Source organism: Diachasma alloeum, unplaced genomic scaffold (assembly GCF_001412515.2).
Source record: "Diachasma alloeum isolate Michigan unplaced genomic scaffold, Dall2.0 Dall_scaffold_00209, whole genome shotgun sequence".
NCBI classification, from domain to species: domain Eukaryota; kingdom Metazoa; phylum Arthropoda; class Insecta; order Hymenoptera; family Braconidae; genus Diachasma; species Diachasma alloeum.
Genome location: NW_021680374.1, coordinates 582,020 through 609,628, shown reverse-complemented (window position 1 = coordinate 609,628; position 27,609 = coordinate 582,020). Strand labels below are relative to the sequence as shown.

At 35.2% G+C, this 27,609-nt stretch overlaps 3 protein-coding genes across 3 annotated transcripts in view; 2 read left to right on the top strand and 1 right to left on the bottom strand.

Annotated features, from left to right (window-relative positions):
• LOC107036528 (poly(A)-specific ribonuclease PARN) overlaps positions 1-17,821 on the bottom strand; it is a 35,192-nt gene extending 17,371 nt beyond the window's left edge. The window contains exons 1-8 of the mRNA XM_015254556.1: positions 17,671-17,821; positions 17,348-17,561; positions 14,910-15,185; positions 13,869-14,151; positions 12,610-13,028; positions 9,913-9,968; positions 9,735-9,821; positions 8,630-8,840 (exon numbers count right to left, since the gene is read on the bottom strand). Of these exons, the coding sequence (XP_015110042.1) occupies positions 8,630-8,840; positions 9,735-9,821; positions 9,913-9,968; positions 12,610-13,028; positions 13,869-14,151; positions 14,910-15,185; positions 17,348-17,561; positions 17,671-17,689 (1,565 nt within the window). The 5' untranslated portion in view covers positions 17,690-17,821. The remainder of the gene's footprint in view (positions 1-8,629; positions 8,841-9,734; positions 9,822-9,912; positions 9,969-12,609; positions 13,029-13,868; positions 14,152-14,909; positions 15,186-17,347; positions 17,562-17,670) is intronic.
• LOC107036527 (leucine-rich repeats and immunoglobulin-like domains protein 1) lies at positions 1,936-4,666 on the top strand. Its single transcript, XM_015254555.1, has 2 exons — positions 1,936-2,356; positions 2,656-4,666. The coding sequence occupies exon 2, from the start codon at positions 2,684-2,686 to the stop codon at positions 4,523-4,525; it is 1,842 nt and encodes a 613-aa protein (XP_015110041.1). The 5' UTR covers positions 1,936-2,356; positions 2,656-2,683; the 3' UTR covers positions 4,526-4,666.
• An 840-nt stretch (positions 17,822-18,661) lies between the features above and the next one.
• Positions 18,662-27,047, top strand: LOC107036548 (cysteine and tyrosine-rich protein 1). Its single transcript, XM_015254582.1, has 5 exons — positions 18,662-18,868; positions 19,946-20,099; positions 21,005-21,135; positions 24,368-24,454; positions 25,914-27,047. The coding sequence occupies exons 1-5, from the start codon at positions 18,814-18,816 to the stop codon at positions 25,997-25,999; spliced, it is 513 nt and encodes a 170-aa protein (XP_015110068.1). The 5' UTR covers positions 18,662-18,813; the 3' UTR covers positions 26,000-27,047.
• The last annotated feature ends 562 nt before the right edge of the window (positions 27,048-27,609 follow it).

The window sequence follows — 27,609 nt, the reverse complement described above, 5'->3', positions numbered from 1 at the left end:
TTCTGCGACGTACTTTTCCAGAGACCATTCGAATCCTCAGTTCTTTTCGGTCCTGAGAAGTCCTCCTCGATGCTACCGAGAACGCGTGATTTTACGAGCGGGTGAAGGGGAAGGCATGTATGCGGAGGGTTGAAATTTGTAGCCAACGAGGAGACAGGGTTGCAGAATATATTTTAGCCACCCTCATCTCCCCGTTTGCAGGCGGTGTTTAAATAAAAAATAGTGAACGTTGATTCTGTATTTATTGACCCCCTGATGCCAATGAAACCCTCGGAGGTGACAGAAATGGGGAAAAAAAAATTTTCACTCGCCTTCGGCTCATGCTGTAAACCCTACACACGTTAAAGACGAAATTGCCCCACACGTGCTGAAATATACTATTGTGCCCCTAGGGAGTAAACGTATTTTCTGACGAATGTGACGTTATAACCCGAGCCGCAGCCGAGGGTTATAATCACATGAGTAAAAGTATTTTCTGATGAATGTGACGTTATAATCACATGAATCAGAAAATACTTTTGCTGCCGTGTGACACACGATATTTTATGCCTCGAGGATTGAAAACCGCGATTTAACCGACGGAAGAGAGGTTAGAATCGCGGCTTTCCGTCCCTAGAGGCATAAATGTATTTTTTTTTCACCGTCAATTTTACGACATTTCAACAGAATCGAATCCATAGTCAAATTCTCGAGAAAACCGATAAAATGACTGCGGAATGCAAGAAATTCTTCTATGCGTCGAAATCAAACTATCTCGAGGCTACCGGAATCAGGAATAGGGAGTTTTGGGCTAAATGGACCGTTTTGAAGTTGAAATAAAAGGAGGGTTTTAGTGCAGGGAGGGGGTTTTATTGCCGCGGAGGGGTTCTGTTGTGGGATAACAAATTTCAATTGAAGTGGCGGTAGGAAGAAGAGATTTCCTGTTGGGCGGAGGTTTCATAGGGGTAGAGGATTTCTTCCGAGGGGTTTTTTATAATTGAGGGGGAGGGGGTTTATTCTGCGAAGGAGGTTGCATGTGGGGAGGCGGTGTATAAAAAGCCGATTTTATTGTAGGCAGGGGGTTCTTTTGTGGAATGGGGGTTTCAATTGAGGGGGGGTTGTACATCGAGAATTTAATACCCCCCCCTACTTCCCTACGGGAGTTTCATACATGGGGGGGGGGGTACAACCAGAAGCCAGTACGACCCTCCTCACGTATGTATGGGACTCCCCTCCCAATTGATAAAGCTCCTCCACATAAAGAAATCCTCATGTATGAAATAGCCGTCCTCACTTCAGGCGGGATTTTGCGGTTCAATCGGAGTTTGCGGAATAAGAAAAAAATCAGTATTGATTTTAGACAAAATTTTCTCAAATCAATTCCCAAATTCGTTAGTTTTTATCATCCAACCAAGGATGAAAGTTAAGAAGAGGGGTTTCTAGAATCTAGAAGCTAGTTTCTGAAATTTAAATAATTGTCAACTAACAATGAGCCGTACTAGCCAAACGAGAAAAACTCAATTTATTTTTCTCACGGAATTGAAAAATAAAATTGTCGAGCTGCACAAGAAAATGCCAGACAAAACAGGAATTTTTTTCTCTTGCTCATATCCAACAAGACAAGAGACGAATTTTCTCTTGCCAATTGGAACAAGAGAAAAACCCTGAAATTACAAGATAAGACAAGAAATACGTAATTCTTATCTCACCTTGTCTTGTCTTGTTTTGCGGTATTACTAAAAAAAATAGCTTATTTATAATTGAATCGAAGGCACTGCAAGAAGGCAGCACTGACAAGGAGAAGAACTCCTCATACAGATTCAAACAGATCGGCAAACTCAGACACACAGGCAAGGTTTGCTTTTGTATACCAAACTTCCTGGTTCTGGTGATGACGCAATGTAAGCAACCGTGAGATCAACAGGAGAAGTCAAACCTTTTGTGTGAAATTTCTGACACCATCTCTCAACGTGACGTTTCGATAGTTTTACTCGCAGCAGCATTTGGTGAATATTTATTCCCAAAACAGTCCCTTATTTATTCTATTGTGAGACTGTATAATACCCCACACTCTACGCCATTTTGCATTGGCATACGTGGGCTGTTACATTTTCCTTATGATACCAGGTCAAAGAAGTCAGTTGAAAACATCAGCAAAATTATAAATTGGGCTTTTACGAACCCTAGAATAGAATTGGAAAACCAAACACTGGAGCACGGATATGAAGGCCGCACGCGGAATAGATTATCGAAAATGAGCATATATATCGGGGAAACCGTCTGTGATATTCACTTCTCGTCCGGCTCTCGTACAGAGGAACAACAAAACCTATTTTCGTGTTTAACGAATGGTCGATCGGGGACTGCAGTAAGAGCTGTAAGTATAATCTTTAGTTTTGTAAATTTAACATAAATCAATTATTCTTGATAGTGATATTATAACGAAATTGAAATGATCGAGCACTTCCCGATAATTTTGTTGCATCTGAACGATTTTCCCTGCAAAATTTGAAACAATCTTTTTTATACAGAGAAGTTTCAAAAAATGCCCAATTGATTACAAACATAGAAACATTCATTCATAACAACATTTGCGGCGCTGGTACCCAATTTTCTCATCATTTATCGAACTTGATGCATCCAATCTCCAAAGTAATCTTATACAAAAACTTTCAGATTTCTTTAGCGAATTGAATCGGCAGAGATGTGGCATATAATCCTCCTCCTCGGAGCCTTCTCTGTGGATTATATAGCAGCAAAGGAAACTCAACATGGGAACTATCTCTTGGACATTGACGATGGAATTCTACGGAGCATAAAAGCTACAGGTGACTCACTCCATCTTGACCTGTCCGGTCTGAAGCTGAAAAAAATTGAGGGAAAAGCCTTTGATAATTTATCAGAAGTACAAAGATTGAATCTCAATAATAATGAACTCGAGGATCTTCCGGCTTCGATTTTCTCCAAAATGACTCAACTAGAAACTTTGTCGCTGGCTGACAATAAAATTTCTCAATTGGAAAAAAATACTTTTGAAGGATTAGACAAATTAAAAGGTCTCAATGTCTCAAATAACTCGTTGAGACATTTAGAAGATGGAGTTTTTTATGGGCTCACAAACTCTGTGGACATCATAGCAGAAGGGAATGCATTATACAGTATTTCAACACGTGTTTTCATGGATCCAGCTAGTCGCGAGCCATATATGAAAAGGATGGAACCGCCGCGTCGGACTGAGCTACCAGAGGAGCCTGCAACAACTGAAATTCCCCCAGTGTTGGATGCCAATATACTAGTAAAAATCTGTAAAACGATTGATGGCATCGTGAATTCAGTTGAGGAACTGAAGAAGGATGACGCACTTGGTGATTGCACATCTGCCGTTGTCAACCACGAAGAACGGGAGTTAAGTCTTTCAGGTTTAGGCCTTAAAAAATTCCAAAAAGGCTGGTACAAATTGTCAGCATTTCCTTTCACTTCAATCGACCTCAGCAACAACGACATAACTGAGATCACACCGGAGTTGCTGAACGACTTATCAAAGGGGTTGACTGAAGTTTATCTCAGGAACAACAAAATCCAAACTATTAAGAAAAACGTTATCGAGAACCAGCATCTGAAGACTCTTGTCATCGCATACAACTTTATTTCTACAATTGAGGAAGGGGCTCTAGAAAAAACAACACTGACAAATCTAGCTGCCTCAGGAAACCGTTTGAAGAGTCTATTTTTCGCTAAAACGTTGCCATCTACCCTTCAAGTTTTGACAGCTAGTGAAAATGCAATTGTCGAAATTCCTGATGACTCCATGAAGAATTTAAAGAATCTCCTTTATATCAATCTTTCATATAATAATATGACCGATCTACCAGTGAATGCTCTTCGAGGTCTGAAGAAAGTAAATACTATTGATTTTTCCTACAATCAATTGCGAGAAATTCATCCTGGAACATTCGAAGACCAAGAAAAATTGGTCACTCTTCACCTAGATTTCAACCGCATCGCCGAGGTGAATTCCGGATCTTTCAGGGGCTTGAACGTGGTAAAATCAATTTACCTCAATAACAACAAAATTAAAAAAATCGCCAAAGATTCTTTCTCGGATTTGAAGGAAAAACTGGGATATTTTATATATCTCTATGAAAATGAGATCGATACTATTGAAGAAGGAAGTTTCACAGATGTGGCAGTGTTGAATCTGTTTCTACAAGATAACAAAATTTCCACAATTCCACCGGGTGCGTTCAATGCATCTATGCTTACGAGTCTTTATTTGGAAAATAATCAATTTACAACAATTGACGGAGATTCATTTTCTGGTATGCCGCATTTATTGACCCTTAGGTTGAGGGGGAACAAAATAACAAACATCAAGAAGGGCGCAGCTAAGAATCTGGGAAATCTGCAGGAGCTCGATATATCTAGCAATCCGCTGGAGCGTCTTGAGAATGGCGCGCTATATGGATTGGGAATACAGACTGGTTTTGTATCCATTGTTGATACGCCTATCAAAATCATCCAAGGCGGAGCATTTGCAGATGTTTAGAATTCATCGATCCCATTTGGCTGCAGAATGAAAGAATGTTACATGTTAAATTTTTGAGTCGCAGTTCTATGATGATGTACGACATTGTTCAGCTTTGAGAGATTGTGTCAAAATATAAAATCTCATTCGCGACAAGCTAAATGAATGCTTTCCCCTCAAAAAAATATTGGATCCATTCAAAATTTCTTGAAAACATAGATAATTCCTTTGGTGGTCAGATTTTTTACTCAAAGATAGTATACTTCTAACCTAGGGAGGTAAAGTAAGGGAGTAGTGCCTACGTACGGAACTGCCTTTCGTTCAGATTAATCTTACAATCAGATAGTACCAAGTTCACTCAACGCAGCACGCTGACAGCTTCGCTCTAGCCAGCCGAGCCCCATAAAAAACTTGATATCTATCGACCTACTAAAGATTAGGGAACGCCATTGTACCGGCAATTCTTCGATACCTACGATATAACATATATTTTTTTCTAATTTTTCGCACCATGCCCTGATAATTTAAATAAAAAAATTCTTTTGGCCATTTTTGACAAAATTGATGTTTATCGAATTATATTTTTTTTTTGAATCACTCATCTCGTCCAACCTAAAAATTCTGATTTCACATAACTTTAAAAAAAAATATATAGCATTTTAAGGCTTGCTTGGAGGATATCTACATCATTCAATTTTTTCATCTATGATAATTAAAAAAAATCTTCTGAACAATTCAAAATTTGAAATAAATGAATAAATAAAAATAAACAGATCATTGTATTATTTATCCCCCTCCCCCAGGCTTCATTTTTCTCACCTTTCCCAAAGAAATAAATGGAGAATAAACTTGAGCAAAAATGTCAGTACAAGTGTTAGCTAGTACCCTGAATATCTAAAGAAGAGATCTAACAAACCGCTTCAGCAACATCATAAAGAAGTCGCTTGCAGCTACACTAGTGTCGACAGTTCAATTTCTGTTAAACCTAAGTAAATGTGTTGGTGGCCATTTGACCACTAAATCGAAATTCATAAAAATCTCATTTTTACCATCACTGAACTTAAATATTCAAAGAGATAAAAATGATTTGAAATAAAAATTCACTTGTAACGAGCAAGAGTAAGGCATTAACTCCTTGCGGTTTCTACTATGCAAATGCTGGTACATGTACAGGAAATAAGAAGGTATATAACCCCAGGTTAGCAAATAGTGGTGAACTTATTATCGCGATTCTCAACTGAGACATTCGGACAAGTAAAGGCTAGTTGTCTGAACAATTTTCCTTGCCAATTTGCTTAGAAGGGAAAAAATGGGAAAACATGGGAGGGGGATTGGTTCTTTCTGCTTATGTACTTTCGTTAATCAAATTCCGAGCGATCAATTTACGTCGCTGTTCGTAATTGCCGCTTTAACAAAATTAACTAAAGTTAATTTTTTCGAGTCGATTCAACTCATCTGCGTAGCCATGAAATTATCTCGCTGGAAGGTGATGACATGAGAAGTTTGTCACGAGATTATTTTTATAGCTATATTTATGAAACTGTTGTACTATGTAATATCGGCACTTCCGAATTTTTGTTTTTACGAACTCCCCTCTGTAAGAGGTGCACGCAGTAGGTATTTTTTTATAAATGAATAATTATATTGATTATTTTTATAAAAACTTTCCCAAGAATAGTAATGTGAGAAATATTCCGCAAAATTCCGCGACAGATCACTCATTTCCAAGGTAAATGCGTAACCAGTGGAGATGTCACGTTCATGTCATGTCAATGAATAATTTTAATAAAAATATTAATAATATATTTCAGGGCGATTGCCATGGGGTTTTTTATTCCTGTAGATTTGGCGTACGAGGACTAGCCAAGCACGCAAATAAAAAACACCCCATGACACTAGTCGTAAACGAAATTTTTCCGTAGTGATTTTCACTTTTACCAGTTTGGGGAAGGGCCAGTACCAATCCCCGAACGAGGAAAAGTGAAGGTCAGTACGGAAAAGAAATTATTATTTTGCTATTGACCATTACCAAAATCAATTATTACGTGCCATTTTCAATGAGAAAATTTGTTGGCTGCAAAAAATTAAATTAGAATTACAGCTAATCATGACGGGTTAAGAGGTGGAAGGAGAGAGGCTGAGGCTTTTATCTACATATTCGAATCCTCTCATCAATGAAATTCAAAAAATACAAAGAAATGGGATAGAGGGGGAAAGGAACAAGTTGCTGTCTCTTCATGTACTTTCATTAACCGATAAATAAATTCCATGGCGTTATTAATTTGGTGGAAGGTCAAGGGATATTGGAGAATAAATTACGACGTTGATTAAATTATCATAAGTACTTACGACAATTTAATCAACGTCGTAATTTATTCTGCACTGTCTCTTGACCTTCCATCTGATTAACTTTCATTAATAAAATTCAGACCGATCGTTCGATCAAGCCTTTGGTGGTAATGGCCAAAATGAACAGAACACAATTTCGTCAAGTGGGTAAAATACATCTGCGCAATCAGGAAGTCATTGCGTTGAAGGATGATTTCGTAGGAAATCGTTGAGAGGTGATTTTTGTATATAGAAAATTCTTCAAGCTATGCGAAATGATTCGTGATAGATAGGTGTTATGTATCAAACACGGTAAAATATTTTTTTTTTATTGTAAATTTTTCTCTCTCATTCAACCCCTCAGCCCCATGTTTAATATGTCTGCTAGCGTGTACTTTCCCCGATTTTTGAGACCCATGAACTTATTGTACTTTTAATCCTCAGTACATCTCTCTCTAAATTATTTTTTCATCATACTGTCCGTAGAATGTCTCTTTGCGGACACATCGTGTCCGTCACACGCCATTTACGGACATTGTAAAGAAAAATTATGTTGGTCACCCGGCCAAAAACCACTTTTCTGATTCCTGTGATTGCACTAATGACAGTGTATCAGCAGTCCCATTTCTATTCTCATTGTAAAATTCATCATTCCACATTTTCGTAAATTTCATCATGCCTCATTTTCTAGTCAATGTTCAGGAAAATTACGACACCTTGACCCTCCCACAATTGTGATAATCAACATCTTAACAAAACCAAATATTTCTAATAATCTTATTGCCCCACACAAATGACCCTTGTGTTCACTAATGCATATTACAGCTCCTCTCCTTCACGATTCAAAAGTAATATCCATAAATCCAGGTATGGGGATAAAATTGTAATTATGGGTCAGCTTTTCCCTCTCCAATATTTTTCATTTTCCAAAATCTTTACCAATCGCAATTAAGGCCCACCCACCTGACAAATTTTTCAACCAATAACTCAAAAATACGATTTCTAGTTCCACTAAGTCCGCCCTCAGCCCCTCCAGCTAAATAATCCCTATATAAGGACATACTTAATGTTCAAATTTCAGTATCAATTTCGAATATCAAGTACCAAGAAGTTGCCTTATTAAAGGAACATCTCTATTGTAAAAACTGTTAAAATATATCGCACAGTAAGTGTTGAAATGAGTGATTCTTTCAAAGTCTCCACATCTCTCAGTCTCCTCATTCGTAGCGGATTCTCATCTCAATTCTACTCACCCTAAAATAAAACTAACTGCATAAAGATCACTTCGGCGTGCAGTAATAATTTAGTAATACTGCTCTGCAAAGATCAGATTTTTGGAATTGATAACTCCAAAAAATTTATAGTAAATGCAGTATTTGAGCAAATAATTCAATAGGGGAGTGTGAGGCAGAGTGGAGCGCTTGTGATCCTCTTCAATTCTTGAGATCTCCGTTTAGAAACAGAGAAATTAAGACTTTCCGCAGTTTATTCACGATATTAATGCATAATTAATGAGCATTTTACACACAATTTAGGTCGACCTAAATAATGCATTTGATTATTGCATTGTTTTGCTACTACGTGAGTTCAAAAGAAACCCCGAGAGGATTATCATTTTGGGATTAATCGTTCCCAACATCAATTATCGAGAACCACTTTCGATGGGAAATTTCCTCGACTACAAAAAGTGGAATAGATAAATTACAGCTGATCGTGAAGAGGCGAGAGGGGAGAAGATGAGGTTGTCTTTCTCTATTGAAGTACTTACATTAATAAAATTCAGATTGATTGACTTACTCTGTTGGTGGTTGTTTCCGTTTACGATCGACCTCTGTATTATTATCTTTGATTGACTCGGTTGATGCCTGATGCCTCGTGTACGTTTGAATCTGACAGTCACCGAGGTGACCGTTTTTCTTGACTTTCTTCCTGAGACCGGGGGCCTGTTCACGACGATTTAAACCCACGTAGGCTGTTGTATCTGATAGCCAGGATACATACACACCACCTGACAGAAAATTAAATGGAATTATAGGTTTTTTCTTCGATGAAATGAAGAATTTTTTTTTATGGTAATAGTAATGGAGCCGTGGAGTGGTTGTCAGGTATTATTATACGTTGTAGAGGGAAAGTGTAGCAATCTCACGAAACTATTTTTTAAGAATATTCAATGGATAATATAGATTTTAGTAGCGCAGAGCTAAAAAGCGGTGTTTCAATTCATTTTGCGGGTGAGTTTTCCGGGAAATAGCTTCAAATCTAAGGAAAACAGGGGTATTTTCATAAATAACTTTCTTGTGGAGCAGAATGAGTCTTACACAAAGAATATTTATGAAAATTTCACCAAAGCCTTCTTTTAGGACTCCCGATATTTTGTTTTTTTACATGAAAATTTTTATTGCTGCATATTCAAATATAATGTAATGTAAGGAATATTAGGTGCGCATTTTTTTATTTGAAAAGTTTGAGATGAGTTTGAAAATATTTGCATTATGACTTCATAATGGATCCCCCAATTGGCTCAATTTTTTTTATTTTCAAAATAAAAAAATCCTATTCAGTATTGTCCATCTAACTGTCATATTTCATAATTTTAGGCAATAGAAAAAATTGTTGCATCAAACCAATTTATTTGGTTTGAAGCTAAGGTATCTCGTTGTATCAGTGTAATGGTGAATAATCCATTTCTGGGAGACATTCGAAAATTACTCTTCTTATCATACATTGTTTCAGCTATGAAAAAAGTCTTTCGAAATGATGTTCAAACATAACTTGAAAAATTGAAGGAAATTATCAAGAAATCTTCATATGGGATTTGAGTATCTCAGAAACTCCGGCATTTTTTTATAGACAGAGGATTGACAGCATTTTTTTTTACTAAAAAATGTCGATTGATACTCACCCCAAGGATTGAAAGTTTGAGATAAATTATTAAGCTTCCAATTTTTCGGGAATGTCACATGGAACACATGATCTCTGCTGGGATTTGCTGTAAGAATGAGCAATTGAATTAATTCAACACGTGCGAATGATAAACAAAATATACTCAAAAAAAAAACATTGTTTTCTCTTTTACTTACGATCTGGCCCCACTAGATTAATGTAAGGAAAGTCCTTCAGTCTCAATATCAGTAATCTGAAACACAAAAAAAATTCTTGAGATCGCTTTTCTCAATGTCTCCAATACTAGGATTAAATTTTTAAGTGGAGCAGTTTCACTTCAAACATCCACACCTCATTATGTTATTATTATATATTGATGTTTAAGAAAAAATATCAAATTATTTTGGTAATTGACAATAAAATGTTCCACCAAAGTTCTGTTAATATTTTCCCTTAAATTGTATCGGATTCCTTTGCATGTGTCGAATCTTAAAATGGCCTTTCTATCCCTCATTATCATTTTATTTAACCAAAAAAGTTTGGACACGTCATTACTATTATACAGTGCCCGGAGTTCTACCGTTCATGTGAATCAACGATTACGGGAGAAAATATCTCTTGAAACGCATCATTCTTAAAATAAATACTTTTTCCACTTCCATTTGCTATGAAAAAAGCTATAAAAAAGTTTTCTAAAATTTTAGAAAAATTTTTGAAGTAATGATTATTAATAAGCGAACAAAAAATCACCTGTGAAATGTGGAGGAGTTTTTTTCATTATTTTTAGGACTCCATAATTATAAAAGTTACTCATCAGTTTCCCTGTCCGAATGGAACCATTGCAATCCTTCGATTTTTACATTCTCTAATTTTAATTGGAAATGATGTAGAATGTTCTGAGACGTAAAAATACTAAGTTTGGCGACCATGTCTATCTGTGACCACGTCCACCTTCCCGGTGGTCATTTTTTGGAAAATTGAGTAATTAACTGGCTAACGTAGTTCCAAAAAATCTTAAATTTTGTCAGATTATAAGTCTTAATGAGGACTGACTCTGTGCAAAATTTCCTCCCGATCGATCTAATAGTTTTGGAGAAGAAACGATTTGTTTTTAAATCGTTTTCCGCAAACATCTTCAAAACTAGTGAACCGATTTTTTTGTTTTCAAAATATTCGTTTCGATGCCTCCTATCTAAATTAATCAAAACATATATACCCGTTCATACAAAGTTTTCGAGATATTCCGGTTTTTCCGTGTTTTCATAAAAAACTTTGTAAACACTCTAGCTTGTGCAAAAATCGAGATATCAACTTGAAATTTAGACAGAAAATATGTATACCGACTCATACGAAGTATTCGAAACATTGGAATTTTGATAGCACCCATGGAGGTGACAGTAACCATCTGAAATTTTTGCTGCTAGTTAGTGTTGCGAAGCTATAAACTTTTGTAATATTTCAAACCATTCGGAAGCCATCCATCAATGTATCGATGGCGAAAAAAAATAAGACATCACTCAGTGACATGTCCACTATCACATGGCGCGCTGTCATATGTTCACTGTCCCCTGCTTGTTTTAGTTTTCGTAGGATAACCAATTTTTAGAAAAATTCAAAAATTTGAAAAATCATTAAATAAACTGAATTTTAATTAATGTCGATGGAAAGACCTCAACAATATCTAGATTTGGGGAATTTTTTTTTAAATTCTATCAATTTATTAATGAACAACTAAAGAAAAACATTATCACATACATACATACACACATACATACGGATACCGTCTAAAAATTGCATTTTCGAACTTTTTGGATTATAATGGGTCGATGTAACACAAAAAATCCAGAACGTAAATTTGAACGATTAGAAAGCTTGCAGTCGGAAGCAAAAATGATAGAACTACTCCATAATTAATTATTACGTGTAACTATTCAATTTGCAGTTATGTTTCATAATTATCAGGTTCGAGGTTTGTGTCGAGGTAATACTAAAATCAAGCGACCACGCCATAATATATTATGAAATTTTTTAAATAATGGAGCTTTGTGAGACTCATGCCCGTTCCATTCCCGTCACGAAGCCTGGGTAATGCTAACTACTGATGAGGCTTGATATGAATGCCTCAGAATGCACTTTTGAATTTAATTTGGAATATCTTGATTATTTATGTTACGCCTTAGATTTGGTTAATTGTTATTATTGAATACTAGGGGGCTACGCCCCCTGCTCGCTCCGCTCGCCACCTCCTATATGACCCTTATGACCCTTATGACCCTCTTTATACCCCTTGTGACCCTTATTTTGACCGTTCATTTCTAACCCTTAATTTTGGAGTCTTATTTCGAACACCAAATTTGCATCACCAGAAGTCAATTTGGATTTTTACAATATAGAGAGACATTGAGACCCTTATTTTGACCTTTGTGATCCTTAATCTGACCCTTGTAACCCTCATTATAACCTTCGTGACCCTTATTTTGACCCTAGCGACCCTTAGTTTCTGACCCTGGATTTTTGACCCCCGTTTTTTATCATTCTATCATAATTTTTGAGAATTTCTACATGATGTACCACTCAATTGACAATTTTGAATTACGAAAGATAAAAAAAATCCAGATAACGTTCGAAAGATAGTAATACCGGGCCTTAATAGTTATTTGAAAATTTGGATTATCAATTACTTTACTATTTTCTAAATTCCAATGATAAATGAATAAATTCAGTTATTTTAAGGAAAGAATTCTCATAATATTACTGAAGTAATGATTGATGCCGATCATTGGTCTTAAATTCATGAAATCGCAACCTAGTGAAATTATTCAAATTAATGCGCTTTGTGGTCACGGATTTTTAGTATTACCTTCGTCAATTCTACTGGATGAATTTGTACTCACTTATTGAGAAAAGGACCAAGCAAAGATGAATCTGGGAGTACAGTGTCTACTTTTGTACTCTGTTGAGAACCCAGATAATTCGCCATAGCCACAAAACACAATCCAGTGACATAAGCGTCGAATCCAGCCTCGTGGTAAACCTCTTGATTCGTCATATAGCTTCTGTTTTCTATCGAGGTAATTTCAGGGATTGAGAACGGATCTTTCTTCACTGTATCCAGCATGTGATTGAGTATAGATGATGGAATGAGGTCTTTGAATGGTGGAAGAGATGAAAAGACCTTCGTATCTATTAATTTTGGAAATAACCCATGGATGAGTGATTTGAACTCTGAATAACTCTCTGGAAGGGGTCCGAAGAACTGGTGAACTATGTGACAGAGATCCAGAAGCATATTGTGTCCAACTATCAATTTTCCCTGAATAAAGAAAAAAATTATCTTGCAGTGAAATTAAGTCTGTGATGAAATTATGAGGAATAAGACGTTGCGTAGAGATTATTTTCATTATTCTCTCCATTCAAAGTCGGGTATACCACGGCTGTTCGTAAGCAGTAAACAATTTTTTCATAACACTGTTTGGGAAACGTCGTCTTACGCACACTTCGTTTTGGGTGTGTGGGTTATTTTTTCCTGGTCTATTTTTTCCGCCTACTGGTTTCGTTATTTATCTTTGCATGTTTCTGGGAATATTAACCACATGATTCCGACTGAGGATCAGAGTAGGAATACCATTCTTTCCGCGGTTGATAACAAATACAATTTTACCAAAACTATCATAATTAATTTTGACATATTTAATAAACTCGAGAACCGCTCCCGGCCAAAGTTTACACATTCTATAAAATATACAACTTTTTTAAACTAATTTTTGTAAATATTGTAAATACTGACTGTTTTATTTTTAAATGAAAGCTTGGTTAAACAAAAAGAAACAAATTCATCGATAAATTAAAAAAAAAACTGATAGAAACTCCAAAAGTGCAGTCAGATGATCAGATACTACTTCTGATCAGAAACTGTATCATTTACCTCCTAGAGAATAATAGACGAAAAATATAAAACACGAAAAAGAATTGGCAATAATTTATCATCAATTTGAAAAAAAAAACAAATCAGTGTGTATAATATAAAGTCAAAGGAATGTATTCAGAACGTCTTATAAATCACTCATTGGACATTGGTCTCTGAACCTATTCCTTCCGAAGGTATTCCCTCCTGTGCTTTTCATTTGGGCTTAACAAACCGAACAATACTTACTGAGTCTGCAATTTTTCTGAGTAATGCACTGAGTCCAACAGCTTCCTTCATCTCCATTCGTTCCTTTTCCTGCCGTTCCTTCTGTTTCTTCTCTTCTTCTTCCTTCGATCCCATCTTGTACACCATCAAGTTTTGAGATCCTCCCTCCACTCTGCTCTCCAGACGAATTTTCTTCGGCCACCTTTGCCTGACTTCTTGGTGCGCTAATCTCCTTATGTAGCCGTTACATCGTTCGATCAGGAGCTCTTCTGCTTCAGATTCGAGGAATTCATCGATTCTCTGACTGGGTAGAGGAAAAAAAATGGGAATTAGATAAAGATCAATTTGTTTGGGTTGAGTTATGAAAAATTTGTCATTCGGCGTAACCACAATGACCAATTTTGTTAACCCTCCGGCCTCACATAGGGTGTAGGAAATGCCTCAGACAGAATTTTTCGATTTTCTAATTTTGATTGCAGTCGAACATCAGAGCTTACATTTGGGCCACATCTGAAAACCCTAAATTTCCGGACATTTTATAATGATTTTATTATTTAGACTTTGCAAGTCTGAATTTGAATCTCGATATTGAACCGTTAGAAAACATTTTAAAAATCGGAAAAAGATAGAAAGTTTACTTTTGGAGAAAGATTGATAAAATAATAATTGAAATACGGCAATTTTTTAAAATTACGAGCATTTTTTGGAAATAATTTATAACCAATCAATTTTCCACCATAAAAATCATTTTAGCAGAAATCGATTTCGTGCTTAAAAAATAAGTTTTCCAAAAGTTTAAACATTTTCAATTATTTATTTATAAACAACGAATAGTTAAAAAATAGTAATTCTGTGCAAAATATAATTTTAATGATGCTGAACATTCATGATTTTACAGGTGTACAGGGTAGAACGGGTTCAGTGTAAAATTTTTCTTACTTTTCTAGGTACCTCATGAGATATCAAGAGTCATTCGGTGTCTATTTTCATTGACCGAAGAATTTGAAACTTCATTTTGGTTCCCTCGTAAATAATGCTATCTTAACTAATATTATAATGTACCATATTTCTGTGATCTGAGGCTTGTCTTCCTCCGATATCGGAATCATATCCAGCCCCTCCTCCCTGATCTTCTGCTTCTCTTCATATCGTTTCATCAACTTCTCCTCCTCTGACGTCGCTAAATAAGGAATCCCCTTCGTGAATAATTTGTTAAAATCAAATCCCTGACTAGCTAAAAATGCTATACACGACGCTTGACACATGAAGCGACAATCTGGAGCTGTTCTGTTCAAAGGACGTGGAAAAACGTAAAAGTTGTACGTCCTCTGATTGTACCTGGAACAAATTTTTCAAATCAGAATAAATGAAAATTCGAAAACCTTTGCTAGTAATGTATGTGGACAAGCCATCCCCAGGATTTCCTATAGTTCCTTCCCTTTGTGTTTGTTGGACCATAGAATGAGAAATCGATTGTTGGACTGCGCCAAAGTCACGCATTCGCAAATTAGAAGTAAATAAATTTCTTCAATAGCATCGCCTCAGAACAGTGAGCTGCACAATAAAAGAATTTGCAAGTAAAATATTCCTCCATTTATGCTCAACTCATGGTAATTTTCATTGACACTCAGATATAATTTCTTTCTTTAGCAAGGAGGAATCCGCTCGCTCGTATAATATATTATCCGCTCTGCGGACAAACAAATCTTCACCTTCTTTTGTTAACAGAGATATGACAATGAGCCAAACTGATAATTTTTTACAAATGTGTTTGTTCTGAAGCTGGAAATTCTAAAACTGTGGACATGGAAATTCTTAATTTGGTTCTAACGTTTAAATGCATGAGTTCAGCACAATTCAACAATAAAATCCCGATTCTACGACTCAAAAATAGATATGTGAGTGACAAAAATAACCGGCCAAATGGCCGGCAATGACCACCGTCATGACCAGTAATTACCGCGTCGAAAATCTGATCATATGGTCAGAAAAAAATGATCATTGGTCATAAGCGTGGAATAAATTCGGACCGTCACTTTCCATCCATATAGATGCCCCTCAATTTTCAAGTACTAGCCCAGTGATTCCTATACTGTTGCACATTTTTGGCTGGAATTTCAAGTCTATTTTTCGGAAATTTCTGTGACATTTAAGTTCAATTTAAATTTCAAGGAATGTCATCATTGAAAATTCGGAATCTCGGGGAAAAATCAATCAGAACTGTCAATTTTAGTTCAATCATTCTCTGAAAATTGAGAGAAAATCGTAAAATTGCGATAAATATATTCTTGAATTTTCAATTATTTGAAAAATCAGGGTAATTTTCCACTGAATATGGATGTTTTCGTTGAAAATTGAAATAACTTGAAGAATTGTCATCATCATGCTTCTCAAAATTTTGAAATTTTATTGAATTTTCAGTGAAATCTGAAATTTTATGACTTTATCCCCTTCAATAGCATTTAGTGGTTCTGTCCTGAAAATTAGTAGTCAACTGTCCATGAAATTTCATTTTAATGTTTTTCCCTTCACGTCGACACAATTTCCCCTGTTCTCGGGGATCTCGCGAGCTGCTCTAGGCAATTATTTGCATTTATTCGTCGAACATTAATTAATTTATTATATTTAGGAATTTTGAGTTGTTTAATTTATCATTCACGCACTCTAATCTGAATTTCGCCGACATCTGAGACGGCGATCCAACGTGATTGGGTCGTCACTGTGGATTCATGCCCTAAAGTATGGATTTTTGCTGCCAATTTATATTTTGCATTCAAATTTATTAATTTATTCGAATTGTTTATTTAAAATCAAAAGGCCTGTCTCATCTTACTTGTACCAAATATGCGAAGCCTGCACCGAGATTGGAAAGCAGAGTAATTATTCATGTTTGAGACTTTCAAATTGAAGCAAAACAAGTATTTTTTTGGTAATTTTCAATGAAAGATTTTATTGGCCCAAACAAGACTTGTTTGAGAATGTGTTCGTTTTTCTCTCAGTGCACGAGGTCCTCTCCGGAAACACTCGGCTCAAAATTTCTGATGAAACCGAGCGAAAATTGGGACATTGTTAAAAAAAATCAATTGAGGGCAAGGTACAATTGTTTTTAGAGTATTAGGATGGGATACCAAAAACGTAAAGAAATTTCTAAAAAACTAAAATTCTAATCCAATCTATCTATTCTATCTAATCGAATCTAATATTTAATTCTATTTTTCGTTTCTTCTCATCAAGAAAATCAAACCAAAAAATTTAGAAAATTTGAGCCGAGGAAATCCTCCAGAAAATATCTGAATAAAATAAATTGTATAAAAAAATTTAATTCTTTTGACTCTACCAATAGAATATTTTCTATTAAACATTTCAATAGAATCGGCCAAATGCTAACAGAAAGTTCAATAGAAATGCAGTAGAATTGCCTAGCGAATTCGCTAGGCTTTTCTATTAAATTATTTCAGCCGAGTTGTATTGTTGAAATACTTATTGTTGGAAATACTCACTTGTTCGTTACAGTATCATGAGTAAACACAGAGAGTCCAAACTGCACAAGTAGAAAATCCATGGAGCCGGACCTCAACTTCAGGTAGTACTGAGCAGGTGTATCGAAAGCCTTAGCCTCCGGTCCAGAATTCAGCCCAGTGAATTCTCCATCGATCGTCAGGAACGTAGCTTTTCCGAGAACATGATCAAGTTCTTGAAGAACCTCTTGGAAATCTTGAAAAATATTCATTCACATTACTACTTGTTGTGTAAACTGCATAATAAACGGAAACACAACCTCAAAAAATATTTCATTCCCGCAAAAATTCAGTTTTTTACTTACTTTCACGTGTCACCTCCATAATAATCACAAAAAATCTGGATTATTAACTCAATATCATTCCCAATGCTTTATTAACCAAAAACAACAAACGGTTCGATTGTTTATTTGGAGAAAACGTAAATACAACCGAGAAGGGGGGAATAATGACTGAACACCCCCGAGTATATAGGAGCCATAGGAGCATGCTCGCATAAACCCTAAGATGGTAGTGGCATCTCTGGGAAATACTCATCATCACTATTTTAGTCAAGATGTGGTAAAATAGTTGGAGTTTGTAATTTTTTTATGAATACCTTGAAATTTGTGGAAAATGTCAAAATTTTCGTAAGGAAGTCTTTTATAAAATAATATTAAAGCAGTAAAAAGTAATTTCGAAGTACTGAATTCGAATTGAAATTCATTCAAGTTGTTTTTAACACTTCACTACTTTGATGACTCCATCCGACACAGAATTGTTCTCATGGTAAGTTGAAAACTTTTTTTAAAAATTTCGTTGGCTAGAAGAAAAATCGTCTTAAAGTTTTCCGTAGAATTCATCACTAACGAGATGACGGCATAAAAAATAGAAAGAATAAGTATATAGTTGAATATCGAATTATCACACTTTGCGTGCCTAAAACGTCCCCTTTCCACACATTGTGAATAAACAAATAAATAACTAAATAAAATAAATAAAAATATCGTTTGATACTCATGGGAAAAGTATTTTTTGACTCCTGCGATTATATCACTAGCCTTCGGCGAAATATGCTATTTTGACATTGCTGCTACGTTCACCTCGTGTCGAAAAGTATTTTTTTGTTCACTCGTAAACGAAAAGTAAACAAAAAGTTTTTTCGGTTACTTGTAAACATTTCGGTTACTTGTAAACTTGTTACATTGATTGACTGTTTGTGAGACCTCCTGTAGGTAAGCTAGTTCCCTATTCTCCACTTACGTCGAACCCTCAGTCGATAAGAAAAATATACAAAGTGAAAACTCAGTGGTTTCGTCCCCTTGCATGATTCAGTCGAGAGTGATTGTTCCTGCGTAACAAATTCGCTGCTTCGAATTCACTTCCATTTCCACTCTTCCACCAAGCGTTAAAGCAACCCAAGCCAAACCACCGAGTGACTTCCATTGAAATAAACCGCACAAAAAAAAATGCCGCGATCAGTGTTAGTTCTTCTAATTGCATTGGGTGTAGTAGCAGTACAAGGTAAGTCCTACAAATCAAAACAAACATGTCCTGAATGTTTTGGATGCATTAAACTATTGGGGAGGGGTGGTGATACGCGTGATGAAGCCAGAGATCCCGGGATCATTGCATATTGTTTCGTGTTCCGAGAAACGCCTGTATAACAGTAGCAACGCCGAATGCGTGCGTCATTCGTTTACGAGAAAAAACGGGCAAAAATCAGGTGGATGGAACACGTCGCATCCGGTCGTAACGAATGAGATTCATTATCGCGAGATTTGATGGTCAGTCTCTTGTCCTGTGATGACAAAGAGAGCACTTCATATTATGAAAATAGATCCCACATTTATCCGTTTTTGGTGAATAGGGAGGGGATAGTAAGGTGACAAAAACCTCCCCGAATCATCAATATTTCGTGATCAAATAGTATGATTTGAACGCATCAGACTTCATTTCAAAGCCAGAGAAAATATCTTTAAAATGAAAAAAGTTGGAGCTTAGGCAAAAATTAATTTGATATTTCTTTATGTGTTTATAATAATATTTGAGAGAACATTGTTCTGCTTTGAAATTCTGAGAAGAGTGAGGCGTGACGTTTATGCATTTGGGTTTTTAAGACTAAACCTTATTGGGATGAATAGAGGCATTCAAGGGTCCATGTGACAGAGCCTTAGACTTTTGCGATCTTTGTTTCTAGAGTTATATAGTTCCTCCGAGGAGTTCGAAGTGTGTGCATGTGTCTTCCGAAGCATAAAGTATTAATAATGTTTTTTTTTACTTATCCTGACTTATTTTTCTTAAAGTCACCCATTTCCAATATGAAAAAAAATTTGAATTTTCCTCAGCCAATCTCAAGATACTGATGATTGCGTATGAGACTGTTTTATTACAGAATTGAACAAGGTCATTGCTTCAAAATTCGAGATTTGTTGTTCGAACGTTTCTTTCTAGGGTAAACTGCCCAGTAGATGGACGCCTAAAAAAGGCCCAGTAGATGGACGTTTGTTTTTTTAAGGATTGAACAAAAAATTGATCAAAAAAAATTTTACTGTTAAAATTCAAGGTGAAGAAATTTCAATTTTGTTTATCTTTTTTCAGGAATGGACTGCAATTTTGGTACGAGCTCGAATATCTTCGAGAAGGCTCTAGCCCACTGTCCCGGAATACTCGACAGCAGTGACAAAGAGTACTGTTGTATCGGGAAAGAGAATTTTTACTGCTGTAATGCCGAGGAGTTCGCACTCAAGACGGGGTACAAAGTTTAATTGGTACTCACGATAGATGCACCATTGAAAATAGTTTGAGTTTTTATGAATGAATATCTGGGGTTTTGATACTAATATAATGGTGTCGGGGAGTTTTCGAGAGGGGGTAATGTTTACCATTGCGATAAATCCAGAGCAAATAGATTTTGAGATTATTTTGAGAATACTTATTTTCGCAAACCAGTCAAAGGAAATTATCAAAGAACTTCAATGAAAAAAATTTCATAGTCGAAACAAAAAATTTAGATAGGATGAATCATCGAGGGTTTGAATCAGTTCACGTATTTATTCTGAAAAGAATGGTTGATCAGGGGCAATGTCATATTTATCTTCTTTGGACAACATTATAATACCCTAGTATGGAATCTTATTCAGTTGAACCTATGAATATTTCCTAAGTTCAGAAATTCCAAAAGATTTTGAGGGTACTAGTGTGTTTGGTGGCCCGCCTTGCGGCGGTCCAATTTTCTTCATGTCGAAACCGACATTTAACTGATAATATAGATCGGCATGAATCATTCCTTTAGTAATATTATGAAAAGTCGCTCCTTACAATAATTAAGATTTACTTATCTTCATTGAAATTTGAAAAATCATATAATAATCGGTAATTCAAATTTCTCAATTATTGGTTGATGAAGTAATTCGACCAATGGTAAAAGTAATTCGAAACTCAGCTAAGGGCTAAATTGACTTAAACCATTTTACCACTTGGCTACCAACCTGATTCGTCGATAACAACAACATATCGCAATTCCATGTAAATTAGTCGTTGTTAAAAAAATCAGCATTGTTTACTTCAAATTTTAAGAATAAATTTTTCTAATTGTATAATTAAAATTTTCCGTTATTCTTTAACTAATATTTCCTCTTCAATCTTAATTTTTTACAGATTAATTGTTGTTATTCCTGCAATAATCGGAGTTATCGCTGTCGTATCAATCATAATCTTCTGCATCTCTTGCCTCTGCTGTTCCTGTTGCCCATGGTACAGGAGGCGTCACCGTGGTACCGTCTACGGAAGTAAGTACCTCCCTTTTGAAACAACAACACTTTTCGTCCTAAAAATAACAATACTTTTGGCAGTGTATCGTAAAAGCTTTGAGTGTTCTTCAGATTAATTCCGCACACATTTACATTTCAATCATAGCAACTGAACTGATTCGACATTTTTTTCAGGGCCCCCAATGGCTTGAATCCTCACTCCATCGAGTATCAACTCAAAATAAACATTATTTCAATTCAATATTTTTTGCTTTCCTACTGTTAGAATAGGAAACGACGCTATTTTATAACTCATTGTGAAATTTGATTTATGTAGCTTTTTCGATGCATTCCAATAGGATTAAGATGCTTTTGTGGGTAGAGAGGAATAGTCGTTGTCTACCGGTAGACAAATGATTGTTTCCATTTTTTAAAGAATCGTTCATTTCATTTCAAAGAGTATTGATAGAATAGAATATAAATAAAAGACATTCAATTATGAAATTAAGTCAGGAAACGTAATGAGTTAAATCTCTTACATGTATTAATTAAGCATTTATTTCGTTAACAAGGGATTGTAAGAGGAAACATCAGAAGACCCTTTCTGTTAGTATCTTTGTTCTCTACAAAAACGATTTTCTAATATTTTCCTCTATTCCCCATAGTTTTCGAAATATTTGCAATAAAAATCGTACGATATTTTTAGACTCGTCCTCCTTGAAAGTGGTTAAACGTAACCCGTCAGATTTTATGTTGTTCTCAATTTCGAATTCATTTCGAAAGCGAGTGACTCTAAGAGATAATATCAACTCCTCTTTTATCGAAAATGTTATCTGATGCAAAAAAGTTTCTTAACATTTTCAAAATGAGTCGTTCAAAATTTTTTGACTTGACTTCCTTCAATCTTTGTTAATCATGCATTCATTTCCTAAGCGAGTGATTTTTGTTCAGAATATTCAGAGATCTTCTAAAAGGATGGGGAAATCTCTCGTGAAAAACGTCTTTGATAACACAGTCCGACAAAATTTCAACTTACTTTTTCGTCTGCATAAAATTACTTTCATTAGGAGATTTTCGTTGGTGTTTCCTCATAAATGCGATCGCTGTGGAGAAAGAAATATTAATCCCTCACGTAAGGGCTCGGTATGTCGTACCGACCCATGCAAAAACGCACGGCTCTTTTCAAAATTGAATATTTCCGAAACTATGGCAGATAATACAATCGGACTAATGCCATTGGGAAGGGGAATACTCAGAAAATATGGGATGCGAAGAGTATTGCGCGTGTGGTAGACTTGGTATCAGAAAGGTCCCGTACGTGAGGGGTTAAAGATGTGAATTCAATTTTTTTTAAATCGACTTGGCCTATTACGGGTCAAACCAATAATTTTCCGACCAATTCCCATTTTTGTGTTTATTAGAAAAAAAACAAATTTTGAAATTTCTATCCGAATAACAAGGAAATGAGTGAGACGATGTTGCTCAGCATCCATTCGAAATTATATGACATATAGATGCGTCGATCATACAAAAAAAATCAAATCCCACCATTATTGTTCATAAAATTGTTGAATTTTCAAAGAAAACTCATTTTGACTCAACTAATGAACCGCTGAGACGATCATGTTCATAAACTAATCAATTCTAAGTTACATTAACACGCATTGATTGAAAAAAAAAATTCAAATCGCAAACATCATTTTTGACATTTTTTCACGTTTTTTCGCAAATAATTAAATAACCGCTGAGGCAATCGTCTTTACAAACTAATCAGTTTTAAGTTACATGAAGATGCGTTCATCCATGAGAAATCGTATCCCAAAAAATTTTTGCATCACATACCTTCGCGCACACACACAGACAGACAGACATGTGTTCAAAAACATCACAGAAAGATTCAAAGAATCATGAAACGTGGAGATATAATTGAATTTCCACTTTTGATTTTCGGGGTCATTACAATAACTTCTTTCGAGTCGCAAAGTTAAGAACCCCTACACCAATTAAATTGAAAAACAATATCAGTGAAAAGATTAAATTTAGGCCTATCGTTCGATGAACTGATTTTTGAACTAAATACTCCCAATATTTCTCTATAAATTAACTAAAAATTCTATTCAACACCCGGAAAAACATCAGTGCGGAATAATCTTAAGTTGCATTTCCACGTGGAATTTGTCGGATTGTATAATTCTTTTCAAAATCATTTATTTCAGGTTTGAGAGAACTGTAATTACCTGAATTACGATCTGTTCTCTTAGCATGAGTGAAAGTTTGGAATTTGATCATTAATTTCAATTTGGAATTGATGTTTTTGAATTTGGATTAATTTTTGGTCAGATCATTTGACCTTTTCAGTAGCGAAGCCATAACACGCTTTATGTCGACTCAACTCCTCGTCGAGTTTTTGAGAAATATCTACGAATCTAAGAGAAATGGCGAAATTTTCGTCAATACCTCTTTAGTAACTCTCATTTCGTTCTACAAAAAAATTTTTTAGAGAAATTCCTCTATTTCCCTTAAATTCCGAGATGTTCATCGAACCCACGCCTGGACGAAATTGGCTTAAACCATTTTACCGCTTCACTACTGTTTTCTGTAGCTGAGAAAATTTTCCACAAGAAATATCGCCCGACATGTTCCCGTAGAATCATTCGTTATTGGGATAATTTTGAATACAATAAAATATGACGAATCGACTGATTTTGTTACGTCTTATCACTTCACTACTGAATTTATTACTTCGGGCCTCTTCAATGGGAATCAATGTGTCACAAACGTACATATGTGCCTATGTAAACGCAGAGGTAGTCGGTCAAACCGGTAATTAATATATTAAAGTCTACAAGCATTAAAAAAACGATGAAAAACATTATATCTCAACCTTAGTTGACACCTCAAGAGGTCAAATTTCACTGTGAAACATAATTATTCGCATTCAATGATTGAGTGTAACACGAAGAAAGCCGATAAAGTAGTGATAAAGGCCTCATTTATATTGCGCATTATTTACCGTACCTACAACAATAAAACATTCCGCTGAAATATATTTTTTTTAATGAACAAAGTATCTTTTGTATGCTCAATTATATAATCTCATGACATGTTCGTATAATAAAAAATGATTGGCAACAACTGACTAGTGACATATCTAATACCCTTGACACATTTGTCTTCCATTCCATGAGTTATTGTTTTAGTTTGTATTCTTTTTTCATTAATTTCTCAGTGTATTTTTCTGGAGCGAGACTTAATGCGAATTTTCTTCCAGAAGTTCACACACCCACGGTCGTCACAGTGGTCCAACCTAACACTGTGCCAGCTCCACAGCCACAACTTTACCCAACTCTATCAACAGGTAATCAAACATTTGGGGAATAATGAAGTGAATTTTTTTTTCTCATTTCATCAAATTCAGTGTTTAAAATGCACTTCGAGAGGTGTTGCTGATTAGGAAATATCTGAAAACATTCTCTAATCATGAGTCATCGTTATCGAGAATGAGCAATTTTAGGGAAGAATGTTGAGAGACGTTTGTGTAGTTAATGAAACTCCCACACGAAGAGAAATTCCTTAGAAAAATTCTAGTACTAGTGTGGGAAAAGGGGTGCATAATGCGAGCTAGGTCAAAACTCGAGCAATACGTAAATTGTTCTCGTATTTATATGAAATTTCCACGGCAACCCGCAGAAATTTTACCAGAAGCAACCTGAAATTTTACTTGAACAGCACTACACTGAGAGAAAACAGTACTTGTGACGAAGAAGGTTTACTTGACTCAAGAAAATGCACTGTTGAAATTTTTGAAAATTTCGTAGAAGGTATTATAGTAAATCTCATAAGAGTGACACTGAATCGAATTCAGGAAAAGAATGGTTATGAAATTTCAAGTTTTAAGGTATTTCCTCAGTGAGTTATACTTGGTGGAATGCACTGAAGACCTAAAATTTGGATCATATGTGTTGAGCACATGTGAAAACGATTCCCAAAATTTCAACTATTTTTTCCACGCGAATTTTTGAGATATGCATCGACGAAAACTTAAAAAAGACAAAAATTGAAGGTTTGACGCTGGATATCTCAAAAATTCGCGTGGAAAAAATACTTGAAATTTTGGGAGTCATTTTTCCATGTTCTACCTTAAGTAGAATTCAACATTATGTTCGTTGATTTGTTTTTCTATAGTCACTGATGTAGAAAATATATTTGTTCAATTATTCATTTATCTCATAAATGAGTTATTCCAGATAAGGACAGTCTGCAAAACAAAGCTCTCCATACTTTTTTGTTGAAAATTTCACTCATATTTCAATAATTCGGGAGTTATAACAACTAATTCCCAACAGGAAATCTGTGTATGTTAAACTCAACAACGAATTATTTTATACTAAAATTTTAAGGGACTTTGTGCCACTGCGCACATCTACAAAATTAGCGAGATGATTTATGTCTAATCACCTCAAACTTGAATTCATCTAAAAAATGAGTGTTTTTTTCCCGAAAATCTCCTATCAAAAATGTATCTTGCAATTTCTCGTCGAGGTGGAATCCTGCATGAACATTCTCAACTACTGCACATGAAAACTGGATTCAAAATATTGGAGACGAATCTTTTATTTCGATAAATAATGAAAAATTGATGCGTTTTCAATTCTCTATGATTTTGCGTATTCCATTATTTTATTTGATGAAGAAAAAATCATGCAATAGCCCACGAAGATATATTAATCTCACCATCTTCCCCGTTTATTCATTATCCTCAATCCGAAGAAATTCCTTATCAGTTATGAATTTTTTCTTTCTCTTCAAACTTTCAGCATCACCACTGCCAGCTCAGCCGCCTCCTTACACACAGGAAGTATATGCAAAACAGGCCGCCTACAATCCGACTTATCAGCCATAGACAGATTAGAAATAATCATTGCCTCATACTCTTTCATTTTTTTACTCCCCTGAAAGTGATATCCGTGCAGACGAAATGAATCAGCAGTTATCTGAGATCCTGAGTCAATCTTCTTCCATCAGTCTCAGCAACTTCTCAGCTTCAGGCCTTGACGTCAACTCCACTCGTATTAATGTACATTAATGTCTTTCTTAGTGATATTACTTATTACGTATTGAAATTAAAAGATGAAAACATGAAATTAAAATCGCGAAAATGCAGCCGGACTGATGGATGCAGTTGTCTTCATTTATTTTTTCATTTTTAATTATTGTGCTCAATAATCTATTCTGTAAATAATTGTAAGTGATGGAAAGTGATCATTTGGAAATTCAATTCAACTTGTCTTTCAAACATCTCTAAAACTACTTGATTCAGAGACGAATATTAAGAGGTTTTTTCAGCCCACGGAATGATCACGAAAATTATTCATTAACAATATTTATTAATTATACCCTCATATCGAGTCCGAGTGATTTTGGGGGAATCTATCATGAGATTTTTCTTGTAGATTAGAGACTTTGCTGCAGAAAAAAATCATCTCACTATCTTCTAACATCACTGATTAGCAGGACATTTTGCTAATTAATAGGGGAGACTGGGACAAAATGAAACAGCCGAAAAACGACTATTTGACGCAATTCAAGCAAAAGAAACTTTTTCTATCAACTTCGGATTATTAACTTTTTTTCATTATTGGGAGTACTGATAAGAATAATAATTATTTTTATTAAAAAATAATAATTGCTCTTATAAGAGAACATGCGGCGCGAAAAAATCACTGATATTTGAATACTTTGTTATCAAACTGATTAAAGTGGAGATACTGAGTTTCAAGTAGTTTTCCAAACAATAACAAATGAAACGTGTCTCCAAATGAAAGAAAGTAACTACGAATTGTGAATTTTCATCGCCTCTTTTGCCATGTTTGCATAGGTGATTGTTGTATAAGAAAATTAACACTCTATTTCTGTGAAAATATCTTCAAATATATTTTATAATCATTCAACTATTGGTACAATTCTTTCATTTTATAAATAAGCCCTTAGGCTCAAGTAATATCTAACAGACATACAGAGTCATATAATCAATTCTCTTATTGAATTAACAATGCAGTAGAGAACGGAGATAATGATGGAATTTCCCCCCTCATCACGATTCGTGATTCAATTAGATGAGTAATTGTTGACTGATAAAAAATCATTCAGAAATAAATCCTCGAGCTCTTTGCTTACATTTGATACTCAGTTATTACATCTAATGAGCAATTATCGAAATGTCGGAAGATCCATTGGACTCACAACAGATAATAATGTAGTAATATCATGCGCTGAGACAACGAATGTGTCACAACTATTTTCATTCTGAATTTATCTCCAATGTTGTTAATTGGTTTTAATTCCCTGTAGATTCACACGCACCCTGTGTCGTCGCAAATCAATTTTCATCGAGAAAAATTTTTTTTTCTTGGAAAAAAAATATCGAGTTTGGATCAATCACGAAACAAATGGTTTTTACATTTTCAACGTGTTCTGGAAAAATCTTTGTTTGAATTCAAAATCCTATTTACA